The sequence below is a fragment of the Chlamydotis macqueenii genome, chromosome 8 (assembly GCF_036417535.1).
Source record: "Chlamydotis macqueenii isolate bChlMac1 chromosome 8, bChlMac1.mat, whole genome shotgun sequence".
NCBI lineage: Eukaryota > Metazoa > Chordata > Aves > Otidiformes > Otididae > Chlamydotis > Chlamydotis macqueenii.
In genome coordinates, this window is record NC_141563.1 from 12,304,904 (window position 1) to 12,324,851 (window position 19,948).

The window sequence follows — 19,948 nt, forward strand, 5'->3', positions numbered from 1 at the left end:
CCCGTATTGTTTTCCTGCCTTTTTCATATTTACTTTGTTGCTCAAGCATTGCTTATTTTCTTTCTTGCTTTTTGCAGCCTCTGACATGTCTGTTAGGCTTGCCTGAACTCAGCCTGTCTTGTATATGTTCCAGGTAACCTACTCCAGTGGCAGTAAATGCTTCAGTTGTTCCTCTGCAGCAGAGAGGGACAAGTGGATGGAGAACCTACGCAGAACAGTGCAGCCAAATAAGGTACCAGAAACTGCGGAAATAAGATTACCGGGGGAATGGAGGTGGTATGATTGGATTCTGGTCCAGTGTACCAGGGCTTCCCACAGATGCGTACTCAATTAATTTAGTCTGAGGACAAGTCTGCTCATCAGTGTATCGAAAGCTGCTGTTGTGTACTGTTCTAGTGAGTGCAGTAGGTCAAACCTTTAATGAATAAATACAGATCGGCACGCTTCCTGGTTGGCATGCTTCCTGATTCTGGCCCTAGAGCCTGTTTCAGACTGGATTGCTGATACCATGCACCTCAGAAGGATGGAACTTAGTTTCATAGGTTTCATGGCTTACTGTGAGGGCACAGTTTGCAAAAAAACCCCACAAAACGAACTTCAGCCAAAGTGAGAAGGGAAATCAAGTTATTCATCAGCCAGTAAATATCTGGTAAGTCACCTCCATAGCTGGCATACCACCTTTGAGGGGCAGGCTAGCAGGGCTCTTGGAATTATTCACAAGAGTAAACACTGCAGCGTGCTGTGCCAGTCTCAAAGCTGTTGAGTGGCTCCTGTGCAGAGTGTTTTCTAAAGCATTTCAAATACAGCTTTTTGAGAAGGAAAATATTCTAGTCCCCACCTTTGACATACAAAAGACAGGCCTTTGCTGTCTAGTTTAGAGAATGTCCAGTTTTCTAGAGGTTCTGAAAATCAGAGAATCTGATTCTGAATTCTATCTCTGTCTCTACCTTGAACACAAAAGGCAGCCCTTGGCTGCTGCTTTAGAAGACAAAATATTCCATTTTTAGGAATAGTGAATCAAAGCTGAGTTCTTTCTTCTGCACAGGACAACTGCCGTCGAGCTGAAAATGTGCTCCGTCTCTGGATCATTGAGGCGAAGGACCTGGCCCCTAAGAAGAAATACTTCTGTGAGCTGTGCCTTGATGACACTCTCTTTGCCCGCACCACCAGCAAAACAAAAGCGGACAACATTTTCTGGGGAGAGCACTTTGAGTTCTACGGTCTCCCACCTCTTCACAGTATCACAGTGCACATCTACAAGGATGTGGAGAAGAAGAAGAAAAAGGACAAGAACAATTACGTAGGCCTGGTCAACATTCCTATGGCCAGTGTAACCGGTCGCCAGTTTGTGGAAAAATGGTACCCAGTCAGCACGCCTACACCCAACAAAGGGAAAGCAGGGGGACCTTCCATTCGGATAAAGTCCCGTTACCAGACCATCACCATCTTGCCCATGGAGCAATACAAAGAGTTTGCAGAGTTTGTTACCAGCAACTACACCATGCTGTGCTCTGTGCTGGAACCTGTGATCAGCGTAAGGAATAAGGAAGAGATGGCTTGTGCTCTGGTGCACATTCTTCAGAGCACTGGGAGAGCTAAGGTAAGAACAGGCTGTTCCTATCAAAGTGACTCCCTCTCGCTGCTGATAGGTGACATCTTTTCAGCTGGAAACTGGGAAGCCTGGGCTAGCATGACCGTGAGGAGCAGCAGATGGTGCCTGATAGGGTAAGGCTGAGAAAATGGTCTCAAAATGATTTGAAAAGACTTGGGCGGGTGCATCGACCAGGAAGGCATGTAGATAGGCACAACACCAACAGTGATTAAGAGTTGGTACAAAGATGAAAGATGCTGTGTATAAAGTATAAATAGGAGGACTATATAACTTCATGTTAGTCTGAAAAGGTAGGGCCTGCACTTGAGTGTCCAGGAACCTTTTCTGTGTTTCTAAAATCATGATACAGGATTAGACAGAAGTAAGCAAGAGGCTAGTAAACCAGAGAATGACTTCTATAAATGGATGCTGTTGTTGATTCAGTGCTAAGTCAGCTAATCAATGCTAACATCGATCTGGTGAGCGTTTGAACAGCCATTTGGAGAATCTATACTTGGTTAATGGTGATCCCACCTGCCCCAAGGACGTTATTAGGGCTTCTGGGTGCACACTGATGGTTCTCTGTGAGGCAACAGTTGGAGCCTTGATTTCTTCAAATAGGTTGTGGGAGAATGTCCTGTAGGTCTCGGGAAATTCTGAAAAGCACTAACAAGCATTGATTTCTCTGGATGCTGCCTGCCAAGTGGGTGTGTGAGTAGTACCAAGCTGTAGGCAGCTTCTTCCAGTAATGCCAGCTAAAGCAAGTTAAGCATGACCAAACACAAGTTAGAGGTTTAGAGATGGGGAAAGATGGCCGTAAGCAACACCCAAGGGACAGCCTAATTGAACTGCTCCAAAAAGATCCTTTTATGTTTGCATAATCATATGCCACTCTCTGCTGTTCTCCCCTTGACAAACGTCTCGGAAAGGCCGGTGCTCTGTGACAGTGTGTGACAGGAACTCGTTCCTTACCAAGTTCTTTGTCTGATCAAGAGAAGCTGGTAGCTGGGATAGTTCCTGTAGGGCCGTGTTGAAATTGCTGGAAAGCAGGCTCTGGATTCCTGCAGTGCTAGCTGCAACAGGTAGATAAATTAGTGTTATAACTTTGCCTTCCTAGTGTCTGAAGGTTTGAACCTCTGTTTACTGGAAGCATTGAGCATCTTAGGCTGCCATAACCTAAAGCTGCAAAGAGGGTTCGTTTCCAGGTCACACCATGCTGGTGGTGATGCAGCTGCATGTTCCCAGTTTGCGCCAGGTGAAAATAATTCTCTGAGATTTTGCTGAAAAGTAACAGCAATAATGTATTGCAAACCAAGAGTACTAAATGTATTTTTGATCTATATTTATCACACATAATTTGTTCTGCATATTTTACACTCGCATGCTAGCAGTGCATTATGGCTTCTGTAGTTAATGGGGTTATGAAACCGTACTGCAGCATGCTCTGAACTGTTAGGAGGATGCTGGATTTGGAGCAGCAGAACCAGCAAGTCACAGTTATCACTGAGCCCTAACTCAGAGTGGTGTTTTGGTTTTGGGGCGTTCTTTTTTTGGAACAGTTTTTAAAAAAAAATTAAAAAAAAAAAAAAGAGAGAGAGATGCTTCCTCTCCTGGACAACTTTGCAGTGGCTGAAATTGGATCTTGTGAAATACCGAGTATTTCTTGTGAGATGCTGAGTGTCCTTGACTCACGTAAATTTATCACTTCAGGAAATAAGTATTATTATAGAATTAGACCCTGTATCAAGAGGTTGTTCACTGTATCAAGATTTGCTGGTAGTTCCTGCCTGGGCATTTGAATATAGTTTAAATTAGGCCATATAGATCCACAGCAAGTATGTTATATTTTTTTTCCCAAATCCTGAACCACTTTTGGTTTGTGAATTTAACTGATATAAGCCATTCTTCTTATTTAAATTTCACCAAGTTGTAAGAACTTGTACCTAAATCCATCTTGAATTTTTAAATCCAAGTTTCTATATAATACTCATTATGAAAAGATAAGGATAACTATAATATCACAGTTTGTTTCAGCAGACAAACTCATTGATGAACAAACTGATGAGGATTTCTGTTAAGGTTCTAAACTGACACACAAGCTTGGCCGTAAAGGTTATCTTTGAGAGACTTTTGCTTTTCCCTTTATAATTTGTGATCTATAACATTTATAAATAGAATAAACCCAACAGGAGCCCTAGCTATTTCCTTGGCCCATACTACATGTAGCATCTGCACCCCTTGTCCCAGTCTGGGCAATTATTTTGGTGTTATCCTTCCTTGTTGGTTTCTACAGTTAGCCTGGCATGACTGAGTCTGGTTATAATAACTTCTTGCCGTTTGACCTTTCTCTTCAGGACTTCTTGACGGATTTGGTGATGTCTGAGGTAGATCGTTGTGGGGAACATGATGTCTTGATCTTCAGGGAGAACACACTTGCTACCAAAGCTATTGAGGAATACCTAAAGCTGGTAGGGCAGAAGTATCTTCACGATGCACTAGGTAAGAAAGTGCCTGTCTGTCACCTGTTTGCATTGCAAGGGCTGATCCTGAACTGTCTGCAACATGACTGAAGCCTCGTGGGTCTAGGAATGTGGGATGGGAAGGAACTGCCCTCAGCCCAGGTTTCTAGTATCCAGGTAGCCGAACACATGCTCTCTGCTCTTGATGCCCTTCCTCCACATGGAGAAAGATGCTCTTTGGTGCCTGCAGGACTAGCACCCAAGGAAAAGCAACCTTGATTTGATGTAGCTGAATCCCTCTGAAAGTTGTAGCACCACATTCTGTTTTTCTGGGTAACCTTCTTTTGTGTCTCTCGCTGTCATGAAGAGGTATAATACTGAAATTGATTTATGGGGAACAGTGGTTGTTCCATCTGATGTACGAACAGACTTTAAAAAGGGTTTTTGACACAAAGTTTAACAGCAGCAATTGAGACTGATACCTTGTGTCGTGGTGGCAGGAGTGAATCTGGTATCATGTGCAATACAGTGAGGTGGAGATTTCAGAAAGGGTTATGAACGTGAAGCATGTATTTCACTAATCTCCTTTTATGCTAAAGAAGCTCCTGCACTCACTTTAGGCTGAAGTGCCACCACCTAGGGGTTAGATGTACTCAGGGGTATGGGGTTGACAACCAAAGTTCTCATCCACAAGTGTGTATTGCTGGGGCGTCTCCAGTCAGCCTCTTTCACTTGCCCTTGTAGTTAACAGCAAATGTTAGCTATGGTGTTAACAAATACTAGGTGTGAGATGCCCACCCTAGCGCAGGTAGTACAAGAAAACTCATTTCCAGACGCTTCAGCTGCAACTACTGGTAATGCTGTCAGGTTCCAGAGTGACCCTTGGACTTGCTCAGCCCATACCTTTGCCACGAGGCAACTAATTCATAAACATTCATGGTAACCTTTTAAACTGATACCTTCCCCAACAAAAATCCTTAGACAAACATGGCTGGAGGGAGTGGGGCTGCAGGGCCACTGAGCAGCACAGGGCAGGAGATCGAGATGCAGACTGTCTAGGGAGCCTCTTGCCTGTGTTCATCCAAAGTGCTCTTTATTCTCCACCTCATTAAAACTGCCTAGCCAACCTGTGATGTCCTACTCCCTTCGTCCCGCGGGGTCTTAATGTCCGTGGTTACATGCCAGGATGGATTCGAATACCTGTGTTATTGTCCCCTCTCTACCTAAAGGTTCTGCTCTAGTCATAAGCCACTGCCTTGGGAATTACTGTCCAAGCAACTAATATTGCAATAAAGAGGACCAAAAGCGTGCATGGTGTCTTCAGAAGAAACTCACAGCCTCACTACAGTTAGCTTTTACTAACTCAAAACAATCCTTGTTATCCACAGCTGCACAATGAGCCACCCATCCCCCTGATGTTTCTTGGATAAAGAAAGATTTGGAAATTGATACAAGAGAAAAAAGCTCAGGCCAAAGCCAAGTCTCACACCACATCCTTTCACAAAAAAAACATTTCAAAAGGCACATCAGCTTTCTTTCCCAGCAGTCTTGCTTGTCCTCAGCCATCCCAGACGTTGGCAAGTCATCAAGGAGATAGTTGGCTAAATTAGTGCTCCAAGGGTCAGTACAGCCAGGTCTGTGATTATATGCATTTTGGCCGTTTCTGAAGTGAGCCTGTTCTGGCAGTCTGATTCTCATGGGTGGAACCACTGAGCACAAGTCACTGTGCTAGGCTCTTCCCTGGTATGGAGAAATGAGCAGCACGTTACTTTGTACTGTGCTTTTCCGCAGACGGAATGATCAGCTGTGGGACCAGTATATTACATTTGACTGCAAGCCCTTAATGTGCAGTAATTACATAAAAATATTTGAAAACTAGTGACTTCTAATACATCATTTAGAGCATTGGTGCTGAGTGGTAAGGTTGTAAATCATAGACATGAGAGATGGAAAATCCCCCGAAGGTTATCCAGCTTGTCTGTAGCTCAGGGCAGGATTGCTTATGACAATACAGCCGTCTAATTCTTTGTCAGGTTTTAAATGCCATTTTGCTCAGATACCATGTTCTTTGAAAGGATTAACAACATTCTGCTTGGTGTTAGCTATGTCATACATCTGTAAGAGCATCTTAATGTATAAGGCAAAGCCTTGTGGACGACAAAGTTTCAAATGTGTTTAAGGAAAAAAAAATATTCAGTAAACAACAGTTAAAACAGAATTGGCCCAACAGAAGTGATGCCGAGAATATTGCAAGTAAGTGATCTAGATGCCCTCAGCAGAAATTTTTTGGACCCCAACAAAAAAAACAAAAAAACAAAACAAACTTAAGAAAACATGCTGCTTGCTTTGCTTGCAAGAACACTGCTGACATGAGATTCAGGGAGGGGAGTTGGGAGGTGTTTAAGGGTTTTTATGAAACGAAGACAAAAAACCAAAACCTTTTTGCACAAACAAGCCTTGTGGCATTAGCTCGGAGCCAGCAAGATCATCTGAGGAGATGAACTTAAAAGACATTCAGTCATTAAATGAATAAATCAAGAGTTTTTCCTAGTGAACAACAACAGTTTAAAAATCACTTGGTGTGCTAGGATACATAGAGGAGGAAAACTAGTAAGTAGTTCATTCCAATACGTCAAAGAAGGAAAACTTCATCTGGTTTTGTAAGTCTCCAGTTTCTGCTGTGATACTGTAAAAGAAGGATGGCAGAAATGCGATGGATTTTGGAAGATGCAGGCTATAAAAATGTTGTAAGGTATTGATAAAAGAGGTTGAGAAAATTAGCAGTATCTAGCTAGCACTCGAATATTACTCTTATTCAAGAGCAAGGTGACACTTTTTGAAATTTAAAAAAATAGTAAATTTAGAAATAATAAAAATAAATAGCATTGTCAAGTGCATTTCCTGGGAAAATTATGAAGACAAATAGCACAGCTTCATTTCTAAGACTGTGAATAATTTTATAGTTGATAATACAATTTGAATACCAAGTGAAATCCTGTTCTTTAGGCTATAAATGAAGTGTCTGCAGGGTTTCTGAGCAAAGCCATCCGGTTACTTCACCTATATTTGGGAGCAGCGAGGGCATGGGAGGCTGAAGCGTCAGAGCACCAGCCGTCTGATCTGGTACGGCAAGCGCTCTGTCCTGAACGGGCTGGGAGGAGTTGTGTCCCCAACATCTGGTGTCTGGAGGCTGTATTGCTGTATTGCAGACACAGGGAGCAGAAGAGGCAGTTGCTAAGGAAAGACATAAGCAGGATTTAAAGGTATGTCAAGGAGGCTTTTCATGTGACTACCCTGGTTTGTCATCCTCTTCCCTTTGTCCAGGGGAGTTTATCAAGGCTTTGTATGAGTCAGATGAAAACTGTGAAGTGGATCCCAGCAAATGTTCGTCCAGTGAATTAACTGATCATCAGAGCAACCTGAAAATGTGTTGTGAGCTGGCCTTCTGCAAGATTATCAATTCTTACTGGTGAGGCATCTCCCCTCCCCTTCTCCCCTGTCAGGTCATTTGCTTAGAGGGTGCCCGTTCCTCCTCGGAAGATGAGAAAACAGCAGTTGTACAGGGAACTAGCATAGACCCATCTGTCTTCTGAGACTGCCTTCATTTCCTTTCTTCGCTACCTTCCTACGTGTGACACCATATTGCAGGTGGAACTTGTGCCCAGATTGAGGGGTTCCAGTCCCACACACTGTACCTGACAGGAGCTTCTGCTGAAATACTCTGCCAAGGGAACACACACTGAGCTGGGACTGAATGAGGAGGGAATAAAGAGAGAGGATAACAGTTTAGCTTGAACTTGGAATTAAAAGCTGCAAGTTTTGATGTAGAAAACCCTTTAGATCTGTAGAATTGAACAGGAAATCACAGGGAGGAAACGTGGGCAGAGAGATTTCTGTTAATCTGTTTCTGAGCAGTAGTGAAAGAAGAAGGGCCTTTCTGCTTCAGGATAAAGCACGTGCAAAATACTGAGAGAGCTTAACAAGCAAAATAAAAATTTCAGTTACGGAGATGAGTTCAGTGTGGTTCAGTTTGTTTTTAATATTCTAATGCCCTGTTTGCTCCAGGTTAGCGATGGATAAGTAGTTCTTAGCTTGCAAATCAGTGTGCCTGAAAATGGGTTCACTTAACATATATGAAGAAGGGACGCTTTAAAGACTACTTAAGTATCACCAGATTAAATGGGGATCTAAGAATAGAGACCTAATGACGTTTCCTAGCCTAGAGAGAGAAAAGAGGGGGGAAAAGAAAAAAAGCCAATGATGTTTTCTTACAGATAATTATTTCAGGTGATTGGTCACCTGTTCAACTTGTTGCATCTCATTGTCCATGCAATTTTATTTCCTGATTTCTTCTTTTTCAGTGTGTTCCCTCGTGAACTGAAGGAGGTATTTGCATCTTGGAAGCAGCAGTGCCTGAGCAGGGGCAAGCAGGACATCAGTGAACGCCTGATCAGTGCCTCCCTCTTCCTCCGCTTCCTGTGCCCCGCTATCATGTCCCCCAGCCTCTTTAGCCTCATGCAGGAGTATCCTGACGACCGGACATCGCGCACTCTCACACTTATTGCTAAAGTCATTCAGAATCTCGCCAATTTTGCTAAGTAGGTGGTGGCAATAGAACAGAAATCTGTGCCTCTAGGGGTGCAAGTCACTGCGGGTTACTATGGAGCAAGGAGAGCCCTGCTTGGTTGTCATGTCTGCAGGCAGCTGATTCTCTGTCAAACTGAAGCCAGCTTTACAAAAGGAGGAAACTTCTCACTTATATGTGAGCGCTGTTCCTCTTGAGACACCTCAGCATTGAGCTACATAAATTCTCCTTTTCACATGCAGATTTGGGCTGTGTTGAATTCAGTAGAGGGGACACAGTATAAAACCAAGAAGAGCTGTCTATTAGCATGTCAGTGTGTGTGCTATTTCAAAAGAAAAAAGCCAGTTCCCACCAAGAATCATGATTTTCCTCTTTTCTTTCTCCAGAATTCCCAGCTAAATAATACAAAGGGCATGGTGTGTCTCTTACAGGGGAGGGGATGCAGAGAAGGGGAGAAGAGGAAGGGTGTCCATGGGAGGAAGGGGGAAGAGATCTGTTGAGCCATTGATCATGATATGAACAGTGAATTACTGGTATTTAAGTAAGTCCAAGAAAGCAGTGAATCTTTTAAATTGTCTATTTTTTTTTTCTCACAGACCAGATCATTAGAAAGGCAGGTCTAAAGTTAAGCATTTAAGTAATTGTCTGTAAGCACTTGTACTCTGTATTTTGTGTGGATGTTATTGACTGGGTTTCCCGCCCTCCCCTTCCTTGCAGGTTTGGTAATAAGGAAGAGTATATGGCCTTCATGAACGACTTTCTGGAACATGAGTGGGGAGGAATGAAGCGTTTTCTCCTGGAGATATCTAATCCAGATACCATCTCAAACATGCCTGGATTTGAGGGCTACATCGACCTAGGCAGAGAGCTCTCAGTTTTGCATTCCCTCTTGTGGGAGGTTGTGTCCCAACTTGATAAGGTAAAGCAGGCTGGAGGCCTGGGAGGGTGAATCCGGCGATTGTGTCGTAGCAACAGTAAACACTAGGAAACATCAAGGGAGCAGCTGAAGCCTACTTTGGGGAGAACTTGTTCAAAAGCTTTTAAGAGGAATGTTTGATAGTGGTATTTCACAATTGTTCTTTCCGTGATTTCAGATCGGGGCCTAAAGCAGGGCGTGTGAAGTGGTTGGGCTTCAGCAGCAGTGCAAACACTCTGCAGAGCCTTAAGTAAGGTTGGGTGTTTGGTGGTGGAGAGGGCAGCACTTAAAAGTAGACCTGGAATTCCCTGAGTAGCCAGTCCTTTCTCATAAGTGAGCTGGGAAAAAAAAAAGGAGGGTGTTTGGACAGAAAAATAAAATGTTGCAGTGCCCTTTCAGATGCTAATGGAGATGCTTTGCTGCACACCAGGCCCTGCCCTGCCCAGGCTGATGCAGTAATGTGTTGGCTAGGCAGAACTGTTCTCATTAGAGACCTGATCCAAAGCCTGCTGGGATGTTCTCATTTCTGCAGTCTTTGGATTAGTTTTTAGTATACAAGAGGATGTCATGTAAAAACCCGGTTCCACTCTCAGTTTTATTCTGTAAGAAAGGGAAGATGCCTACTGCTGTGTGTTGTGCTGGGGCCAAATGCGTCATCCAGATTCTGTTCTGGTGATCGCAATAGACATCGCCAACAATAAGCATTGCTTCCATTTACCTGTAGGAGGAGAAAAGACAGTAGTTTACTCTTCCTTAGCTATGTGGTTTTGCAGGATCCAAAATCATTAACATCTTGACAGCAAAGGTAGTTAGTTGATAAGACCCAGAAAAGCTGAGCTGTGAGTCATAATTTTTTTTGCCAGTGCTTGGAACTGTTCCATATTTCACATTTTAGAGGTGCATTATTATGTCCATATTCCATTTATATTATTCTTCCTTTTGAAACTGGAGAGTTGAGGTGAATTGCAATGCACTTTTAATACTTTTATTGCACTAAGGTTTGCCAAAATAGTTATTTGTTAGATATCTATTTTCTTACAGTACATTATTTGAAACAGAAAACAAAGAACTGAGCTTGTTGCCTCAGAGTAAATTGCAACATCCTTGACTCAAAAAGGCAATGTGTATTAATCTTAGTTAATCATAGTTTGATAACAATTTATGGTCTTGTTTTTCCATTTCCCTCATACATGCACACAGTGTACATTCAAAATGTCACAGGAAGCAAAGTCAGCTATAAAGATGGTTCAGCAGCCACAGGAAAACAGGCAAAGTGAGCACTGGAAAGACCAGATCCTCCATTTCTATAAATTGGGGAAAACCCAGCAGTGCAGGCAACACTGCTGTCTCCCTCCAGCTGGTCCGGCATCAGCCCAGCTCCAGTATTCAGAACAGCAAATGGGTCTTTGGACTTGCTGTTAGTTACTGTGAGCTGCTCTCTAATGCAAGGGTCGTAAATGTCTTGGGCAGTGAGGAAAGGGAGGAGCCAAACCTGGATAAACCATCGAAGCGGATCTGCTTTGCCCTTCCTGTAGGTTAGATGCGTGGATCTATCCTAACAGGCCCCTGGGAGCTGGTATAGCGGTTTGCTAAAAAGAGAATTAAGGGGTAAAGTTACACTGCAGTACTGCATTACTGTAGATAATGACTGCAAAATTATGAGAGAAGTCACCTCAGAGATTTTAATAGACAGAGAAGTAGTGCAGCGTCTGTAGAGAGACCTTTCTCTAGAGCCAAACTGACTGAATACCCTGCTCACAGGAAAAATAAGGATATCTTTGAAAAGACCATCATCTTTTTAAGCCAAGTTTTACTTTCTTGTAAACGTCTGGCACTTTCACCTTCTTCCTGCAGTCCCAAGAGGCTGAAGATGCCCTGTAGATGATAAAATCAGCAGTGACCCAAAGGGGAGAGAAAGATAAAGAGCCCGAATGAGCAGCCTTCCTTGCTGGAAGCTCAGCTGCTCTTACCCTAGGCCTGGCCAACACTGAGCTAACATATAATTGAACAGAAGCTATGCTTTTAATCCCAGGCTGATGTGATAATGTTGAGATGAGGACCTATGATGTTTTCGTGCAGTTATTTTTCACTTTTAGGTAGGGAAGAACGCCTTAATTTTTGATAACAGGGTGCTACAGAAGACGGCATCGGTTTAGGATGCCAAAAGCAAAGGCTTGTGAAATGGAAACCCTCCCTTCTCCATCTCCCTCAACCCTTGCAATTCTCTCATGATCCCCCTGAATGCCGCATCCCCTTGTCTGTTGGCATGCATTTCCTTCACCACATGACACCCTTTGCCTGGAAAGTTCCCCCCACTAGCTGAATCTGTAGTCTTTGAATGCCCTTTAATGAGTAGATACCATAGTTTCCACTTTGACCTCACCCACCCTGGACTTAGTTTGCTTTGCATGATAGTTTTGCATTGGAATGGCAATAGTTTTGTTTTATTGAGCATGATTTTTATTTTTGGGGGTCAATCCTAATTTCTTTTCTATTTCCTTTTCTTTCCTCAATGTCTGCTGCACCCCGTTTCGTCTCCTCCATCCATCTCGTCGCCGTGGTTACGCTGCTCCGTAACACTGCATTACGGTCCTGGCACACCCGCACACAACCACCCACCCTCCTTCCTTCCACCTCCACCCCTCCGCCTCTGTGCATCGTTATCAAAAAAACTGGCGGATGTCGCGGTGCTTGTTGTCCAATTAGGGTGAAAATTCCTTCCTACAGGCGACCGTGGCAAAACTGGGACCTCTTCCTCGTATTCTTGCTGATATCACCAAATCAATGACCAACCCTACGCCGATACAGCAGCAGCTGAGGCGTTTCACTGATCACAGCTCTAGTCCAAACGTCAGTGGCAGTCTCTCCTCAGGGCTTCAGAAGATATTTGAGGACCCCACTGATGGGTACGTAACAGCCAGAGCTGAAGGGAAGATGTGGGATAAGGGGGCAGTTAAACCTGTGAAGAGTTGAGTGCTTCATCACCTGAACCATCTGCCCGGGCCGGCTGCAGGAGCGGCGAGTTTGGGCCTCTGTCCTGGGGAATACACAGTCCCAGTGAGAGGGTGCACAAGGTGCCACTTGAGACCTAAAGTTTTTGACTTACCCAGGACTCAAACACGTCTCTGGAAGTCAATGACTTTTACTGCTAAGAAACAATTTTGCAATTTACTGCCAGTCTGAGTGACCAGATGCGTGGTCAGCCATAATGCTTCCTTCTGGCGACCAGGCTGCTTGTTTACTGCTAATGAGAAAACTGGGCGGTAGGTGGAACTTGCCACCAGTGGAATAGCAAAAACAGTCCCTCCTCTGCCTAGTGCAGCCTTTCTCACACTGCAGTAGCTGTGAATTGGAAGCAAAAACTGGTACGTGGCAGAACTGCCAAAGAGCTGGGATGCTGTGGTCTCTTGGTAGTTTCTGTCAGGTATGAGGGCCAATTCTGTCAGGTGGAAGTGTCTGCCCTCTGATCTTACATCTAGATCTACAGAAGCCTTCATACAACTCCTGTTGAATTTTGAGACAACCACGATACGTCATGCTGGCAAAGGGTTAAATGGGACCTCAACTTCTCTCAAGTCTTGCTGGAGACAGAGGTGTCTAAGAGGGGAGGATTTGGCGGGAATGGTTTGCATTTCACCTGTGAAAAAATAAAGATGAAGCACTTCTTGAATCAAACATAATTCTCAAAGATAAGTGGTAATTAAGGAAGAGTGTGTTCTGACTTGAACACAAAGAGCTCATGAAAGGAAATCTGGTTCCTTGAAGCTCTAAGTTGAGGGGGAGGTTAAATGAGGTAGAAAAACTTCTCTGGGACAGATCTCTCAGGGTTTTGGCTGTTTAAAAATTAACCAAAATCTTTTCCACTCCACAGTGACTTGCATAAGCTGAAATCTCCAACCCAGGAAAATGTAGACGGATACTTTAGGGGCAAGACCTTACTGTTGGTTCAGCAAGCATCCACCCAGAGCATGACTTACTCGGATAAGGATGAAAGGGAAAGCATCTTGCCCAATGGACGTAGCATCTCTCTCATGGACCTCCAGGATCCTCACACGGTTCACAGTGACCATGCTTCTGTTATGCACGATGTGCCTTTGCGCTTGGCCGGAAGCCAGCTCTCTATCACACAGGTGGCCAACATCAAACAGCTGTGGGAAGCTCAGAGCACACCCCAGAGCGCTCCCCAGGTGAGAAGGCCTCTGCACCCAGCTTTGAACCAACAGGGCAGCCTCCAGCCGCTGTCGTTCCAGAACCCGGTTTACCATCTCAACAACCCAACCCCGCCAATGCCGAAGGCCTCTGTGGACTCCAGCCTGGAGAACCTGAGCACTGCCAGCTCCCAGAGCCGAAGCAACAGCGAAGACTTCAAACTTAGCGGACCTAGCAACAGCAGCATGGAGGACTTCACCAAGCGCAGCACACAGAGCGAGGACTTCTCCCGGCGCCACACGGTCCCAGACAAGCATGTCCCCATCGCGCTGCCCCGCCAGAACAGCAGCAGCCAAGCCCAGATCCGCAAAATGGACCAAGTTGGGCTGGGTGCCAGGGCCAAAGCACCACAGTCCTTGCCGCACAGCGCTTCCTTGCGGAGCACGGGCAGCATGTCCGGAGTGTCGGGGGCCATGGTGACTGAACCCATTCAGAATGGGAGCCGGTCCCGGCAGCAGTCCTCGTCCTCTAGAGAGAGCCCTGTCCCAAAGGTGAGGGCAATTCAGAGGCAACAAACACAGCAGGTAAGGAAAGCAGTTTTCCAGGCGCCCTCTGCTTTGATGTTTAGCTGATTGCTGCTGCCTTGGCCTTCAAAGCTTTTTGACCTTTAAGTTGAATTGAGTTGAATCAAGAGTACTGGCGCTTAAGCAAGTGGCTGGTAGCAAGTGTAAGGAATAGTCGTGCTTGTTACCCTTACAAGCTTGGCAAACATAACTTACCTATTATTTTTGAATGCTTTTGTACTAAATAAAAAAAAATTGTTTCCATTTACTAAGGTAGCAGCAAGCCTGCTGAAACAAACAAAACTTGAAAATTTCCCTGAATGAAAAAATAGAAGCAGCTTTGTTCCAGATCGTTGTTAAGATTGCCACGTGAGACTGCTTTTGCCCTGTGGTGCTAATTTAAAAGCATAGCTACCTAAAAACGGAGAAATAAACAAAGATAAAGTATCTTGCTGCCAGCATATAAATAAGTACCATTGTCTTAAGTGTGGAGAAATCTCTATTTCACCATGGTGCAACAATCTGTTGCTGGTCCCCAAATAAATACTGAACTACGACATCATCCCAAACTATGAATAATGCAAACACTTGCTGGAAAGGAATGCTTATACATACCAACTCCTAATCCACTTTATCAGTTGTTCATAGGTGACTGTAAATCAGGATTTTCCTGTCAAAAAGCCAACATTCCTTTTCCTTACCAAAAAAAAAAAATCTACTTGTGATTTGCTGTGTATGAAAATCTTTTCCTAAATTAGTTTAATGTTAAAGAGAAAATGAGTATTTAAATGCTTGGCACTACAGTGAAAGTAGAAAATGTCTCAATCTCCAGGTCAGAGGGAAGGTGGTTGTTTTTAGAAATGTCGTATTGGCGCATACGGTCTTACCAGCTGGGCAGAGTGAAGCTCTTGAAGGCAACACCTGCGCTATTTCTTGGGGTTAAGTGTTTTCTTCTGTGGTCATGGTGAGGGTAAACATGGTCATGTTTGATTTACCTTACCTAGTACAGAAGGAAATTTTTGGAGCTGTGCTTTCCACCAGACCTTCTAGGAAGGATGCTGCTCTGCACACAGGCACGAGCGAGAACTGTCACTCCAGAAAGTTGCAGCCCTGAGGTTGAGACTGCACTGTGCTGCCAGTGAAGCTACGTCTGCAAGGAGCAGGAGGTTATGATCCTCCTTGCTGCCACGGCCCTGTTGGCAAAGGTGCTGGTGAAGACGTGGTTATGCAGGGAGAAGGCTTTAGGCTTGTAAGATGAGCTCCTGCTCTGCCAAAGGTTTGACTGGTATCCCGGTTGGTGTAGCCTTCTTGGCAAACCACTGAATGTTACAGTGGAAAGGAGGAAACTCCGGATGATGCCTGGGAACGCAGGAGCAATCAGGGCTTCAAAACTTCTTTGATACTTTGAGTTCGTTAAAGTACAAGGGGATCAGAAACACTGAATCACAAAGCAAAGGCTGTTATGCCAAGTCAGTAATACCAAAAAGAGTAATTGCATGCTATTTGAAGTGCATATGTTTGTGTGTTTTACATTTGGGCATGGAGGGGTTGATACATAAAGTGTATTGAATAAAACTAAGCCTAGTGCGGAGGGGGGTAGGACGTCTTTAGGCCAGTAACAAGGATAAATTTGAAGGACAAACTCCCTTTGCAGTTCTCGGGCGTCCAGTGTGAACCCGTATTGTATGATCTGATGAGTTTTATTGCGTGCTTCTGCACAGTGTCCTAGTGACAGTCCATGGGGAACCATTGCCTTTCCTCAGAGCTTGTTACGGGAAGTGCCTACACAAATACGCAAAGAAGGTGTTAGGATAAGGAGGAGAAAGTACAGGTGTTGTGTCTCCAGTCTTTGTGTGTACACCTTACACAGGTGCCTTCTGCCCTTTGCGTACTTACAAGACACATTCAGTTAGCTGTTTGCAGACCCCTGGCTCTCCTCATCTTAAATTGCTGATTACCCAACTACCCCCGAGCAAAGCAGTTCCCTTTGCTTCTTTAGCATCAAAGTGACTGTCTGGGACTTCCCTCTTCTCCCGTTACTTTTTACATTCAGCTTCAGAGCTGCCTGCAGCTATGTCTGGCTTCAGGGCAGTCTCCTTCCCCTCTCTTATAGGTGATGTGCATCTACTTATTTTTCCACTCTGCTTTCCATACTAATTGTTTTCACTGGATCCCTTAGAGTACTTGCTCCTACTTTATTCAGAGAAATCAATTTGTTCTTGCCTTCCCCACACCCTTGAGAAATGTCTTGGAGTGTGCCAAATCAAGGGGCCGAAATGCTTTTGAGGCAAATTCCGTTGCATCCTTTTAATTGCAAATCGTGTTGTGGAATTCTGTTCTTATTTTTAAAAGAAGAAGAGAAAAGAGAAGTTGGGCATGTTCTTTCTGGGCATGTTCTTTCTAGGCATGCTTTGTGGGCGTTATAATTATTAGACTCTGTTCTCTACAAGTCCCAATTGTTTCTGAATATAGAGCTAGGCCCTTTGTTTGCTGGGAGAGGTCAGTTTTTGCCTTCCATTTCCATTTAGTAGGTAGGTGGGAACAGAAATGTCAGTGTGTTCCTCTGGAAGAGAGGCAAAGAGGGGAATTAATACATGTTCCTAGCAGGCTTTTTCTTTTTTCCCCTTTATTGGAGTATAACTCATAACCCATTAGCATGTGAAATGCTTGGTCTTTGTAGGCTTTCTGAGTTTGGCTGCTGAAAATATTCTGTCCTACAGTTTGCAAGGCTGTTTGGCAAGGTTTGCTGCTGACCAGCAGTCTGTTACGAGGCTGGTGATGTAGTTTATTGTGCACCTTCTGCTATCTTAGTCCTCCATAACTCCAATGAATGGTGACACTGTCTATCCATAGCTGTTCCTAATTTCTTCAGCAATTCCTAGACCCAAAGTATTTACCTCCGAGAAGAGCCTGTTGGTGGCAGAGCCACACACAGTTCATAGTCTCCCTTGTCATGGCTGCCTCACAGCAAACATCATCAAAAAAATCAAACTAAGGAGCTTTGCCAAGCTGTCACTCTGCACTTGAAAGGGGCTGTTGGCCTTTCTGCTGGGAAGACTTCTTGCTAGCGAAAAGGCCTCTGCATAAATCCATGGATTTTTGCCTAATTCCTACTCCTTTCCTTTGCCTTTTTACCCATCCTTGCTGAGGCTTCTTCCAGTGCTGGAGTCTTCGTGGCTGCTCAGAACAGCTGAGCTGTTGCAGGCAGATCCTCCGGCCAGAACTGCTGTGGGATGTATGCAGCACTCACCAGCCCAGTTCCCATAAACGAGAGAAACAGGAATGGAGGTTGACATGATCCCTCACCTGACTCACGTAGAGAAGCTGTTATCTCCCGTAAAGAGCTCCTCGCTGAAACGGAGACTTCAGAATCCCCCTGCCATGGAGCACATTTCGCTTTGGTGCAGTGCTAAAAGAGGCAGCCAGCTGAAGAGCTGCTGGAGCACAAAAAGAAGCTACAGTTGGAGGGGGAGGAAACTGATCTTTCGCATTTCTCAAAAAGTTAAGACAGTGTTGGTCTTTCAGGGGTAATTATGCTAATTCCCATGCTTATAAACTTGTCTTTGTCCATGAAAATTGCTTGGAATTTGTAGCAAGCCATATTTTCCCCAGCTGGGCAGAGTTTCTTGTTTCTTTTCTTGGCTTCCTTTTCAGATTCCCTTGAGGAGGACAGCCTCTGATGATGCTTTACAGTTCTCTAGTAAGCGCGGCTGGCCGTGCCTGCCTTTCACAGCCCTCTCTGGGTGTATGTGCTACAGCAGACAATCTAGATCCGACAGGCACTACAGTGATAACGTTATGCTGTGCTGCCTCGTACCCAGACCACGCGGCCCCATCCTCCATTGCAAAGCCTGTCTGCAGCCTGGCTGAGGAAGCTGCTCCCAAGTTCAGCTCCTCGGTACTCAAAAAAATCCAACCTGTCTTACCTGAACAGGCTGCAAGTGAAGCTTTGTTGCTCTGTTTTCTTTGTGGGAGAAATCAGAGGTTGAGAGTCTTACTGAAGATGTGACAAAGGGGGAAGGTGGATGCGAATGGGATTTGGAAACAAGAACTTTCCAGAGAGCAGCTCACTTAGAGAGGAAGGAAAATTTCTCAAGTGCATTGGTTTCAGAGGGACTCGACTAAGTTCTGTGGGTGCAAAGTCAAGGGAGGATGAAGTATCTCTGCACGAGAGGTTTTGGAAATCCTTTGAGATAGACAGGTTTATGGTTCTTTTTCTGCTCTAAATAAATTGGATTTTAGAGCTGATTTGTATGTGGTTTCTCTGAAAAATACTTACAGGTATCTCTGCTCCAGGTTCAGTCGCCTGTGGACTCTGCCACAATGTCACCAGTGGAAAGGACAGCTGCGTGGGTTCTCAATAACGGACAGTATGAAGAAGTAGAGGAGGACGCAGAGCAGAATCCCGACGAAGTCAAGCATGCTGAGAAGGTAGATTTTATTCTGTACGCAGCCGACTCGAGGGCTGATAGTGAGCCCTGTCCACCCCACAGCTGAGTTCAGACACTGCTGTGACAGAGCTGTGCTTTCAAACACAGGCTGTATCGGCGTAGCTTCCTGCCGTACGTGCTGTCACAGATAGCAGTCGTACAGTGTCCCATACTGTGGATTAACCCACGTACGGGCTGTGGCACGTCAAATGGGTGCACGCTGACATAGCTGAGAGCTTGTACATGACAGGCTGGGATTTGGCACTTAGGCGCGTCGTGAGTGACACTGCCTAAGTGTATTAGATTCTGCTCGAGTCATTACTTTTTAAGATGACACTGTAGCTACAGCCTACTGCCATTTTCCTATGCTTGCAGAACTTTTTAGTGATCATTAAACTCCATTAAAAAAAAAAAAAAATAAAAATCACAATTCTTAACCTGACTGAGTATAGCTTAGGATATCCTGAGTGATTGTAGAAGGCTCTATAAATGCATTCAATCTTCAGCAGTAGTTGCATTGAAATTTTGTCTTGGGCTTCGCCTGAGGCAAATGCCTGTAATGTAAGTGGTGCAGTGTTTCTGAGCTACACAGAAACGTCCATGATCTTTTTAAAAACCGTATTTATTTTCAGGAATAGATACCATTTTTCCAAATACAGTTACATCCATATGCTGCTATGGTGATGAAGTACAGTAAGAGGTTTGGTATTTTGAGACGACAGGGAGTGAGGAGGAGAACATTTGGTGGACAAGAAGCAGGAACATGGGGTGGTTAGGAAAGTTGAATGAACCCAAAACAAAGAGGAATATGTTGAGATTCATTGCACTATTGCAGAAGTGATTATCCACAGAGACAGTAAGTAGAAGAACAAAACCTCAGCCAAGTAAACTTAAAGGCTCTGCTCTGTAGTGAGTGATTTGCTCTGTCTTCACACATGGTTTTATGCCTTGATTAGGTCCTGAAGAATGAGTTATTTGGGTCCCATATTGGTCTGGTTTTGTAAGTTTAGTCACCCCAGGACATTTTTGCAGTTGAGCACTATTAGCAGCTTTTGTCTGGGAACTCCTTGAGTCTGCACTAACTGGGGATGTTACCAGTCAGGGCTGAGGACCCATGTCAGAGCCTTCTGAGTGCTTAAATTGTGCTACAGAATGACATCCTGCAGTGTGGGAATAGCTTCATGCTCAATAGGAGTCAACGTGCTCCTTGTCTGTGGTTGCCCACAGTTGTTTGCTTGTCATTTCCTTTACTTCT

General features: G+C 44.5%; 1 protein-coding gene across 9 annotated transcripts in view; it reads left to right on the forward strand.

Moving 5' to 3' along the window:
- The window catches only part of RASAL2 (RAS protein activator like 2), a 187,311-nt gene that overhangs the window by 156,391 nt on the left and 10,972 nt on the right, over positions 1 to 19,948 (forward strand). For 7 of the 9 annotated variants that reach the window (XM_086754063.1, XM_086754065.1, XM_086754069.1 and 4 more), the window contains 9 exons: positions 134 to 232; positions 1,046 to 1,600; positions 3,946 to 4,090; positions 7,375 to 7,519; positions 8,412 to 8,648; positions 9,353 to 9,554; positions 12,258 to 12,457; positions 13,423 to 14,284; positions 18,560 to 18,694. In XM_086754063.1, the coding sequence (XP_086610189.1) occupies positions 134 to 232; positions 1,046 to 1,600; positions 3,946 to 4,090; positions 7,375 to 7,519; positions 8,412 to 8,648; positions 9,353 to 9,554; positions 12,258 to 12,457; positions 13,423 to 14,284; positions 18,560 to 18,694 (2,580 nt within the window). The remainder of the gene's footprint in view (positions 1 to 133; positions 233 to 1,045; positions 1,601 to 3,945; positions 4,091 to 7,374; positions 7,520 to 8,411; positions 8,649 to 9,352; positions 9,555 to 12,257; positions 12,458 to 13,422; positions 14,285 to 18,559; positions 18,695 to 19,948) is intronic. The other 2 variants (XM_086754066.1, XM_086754067.1) reach the window with 1 other exon arrangement.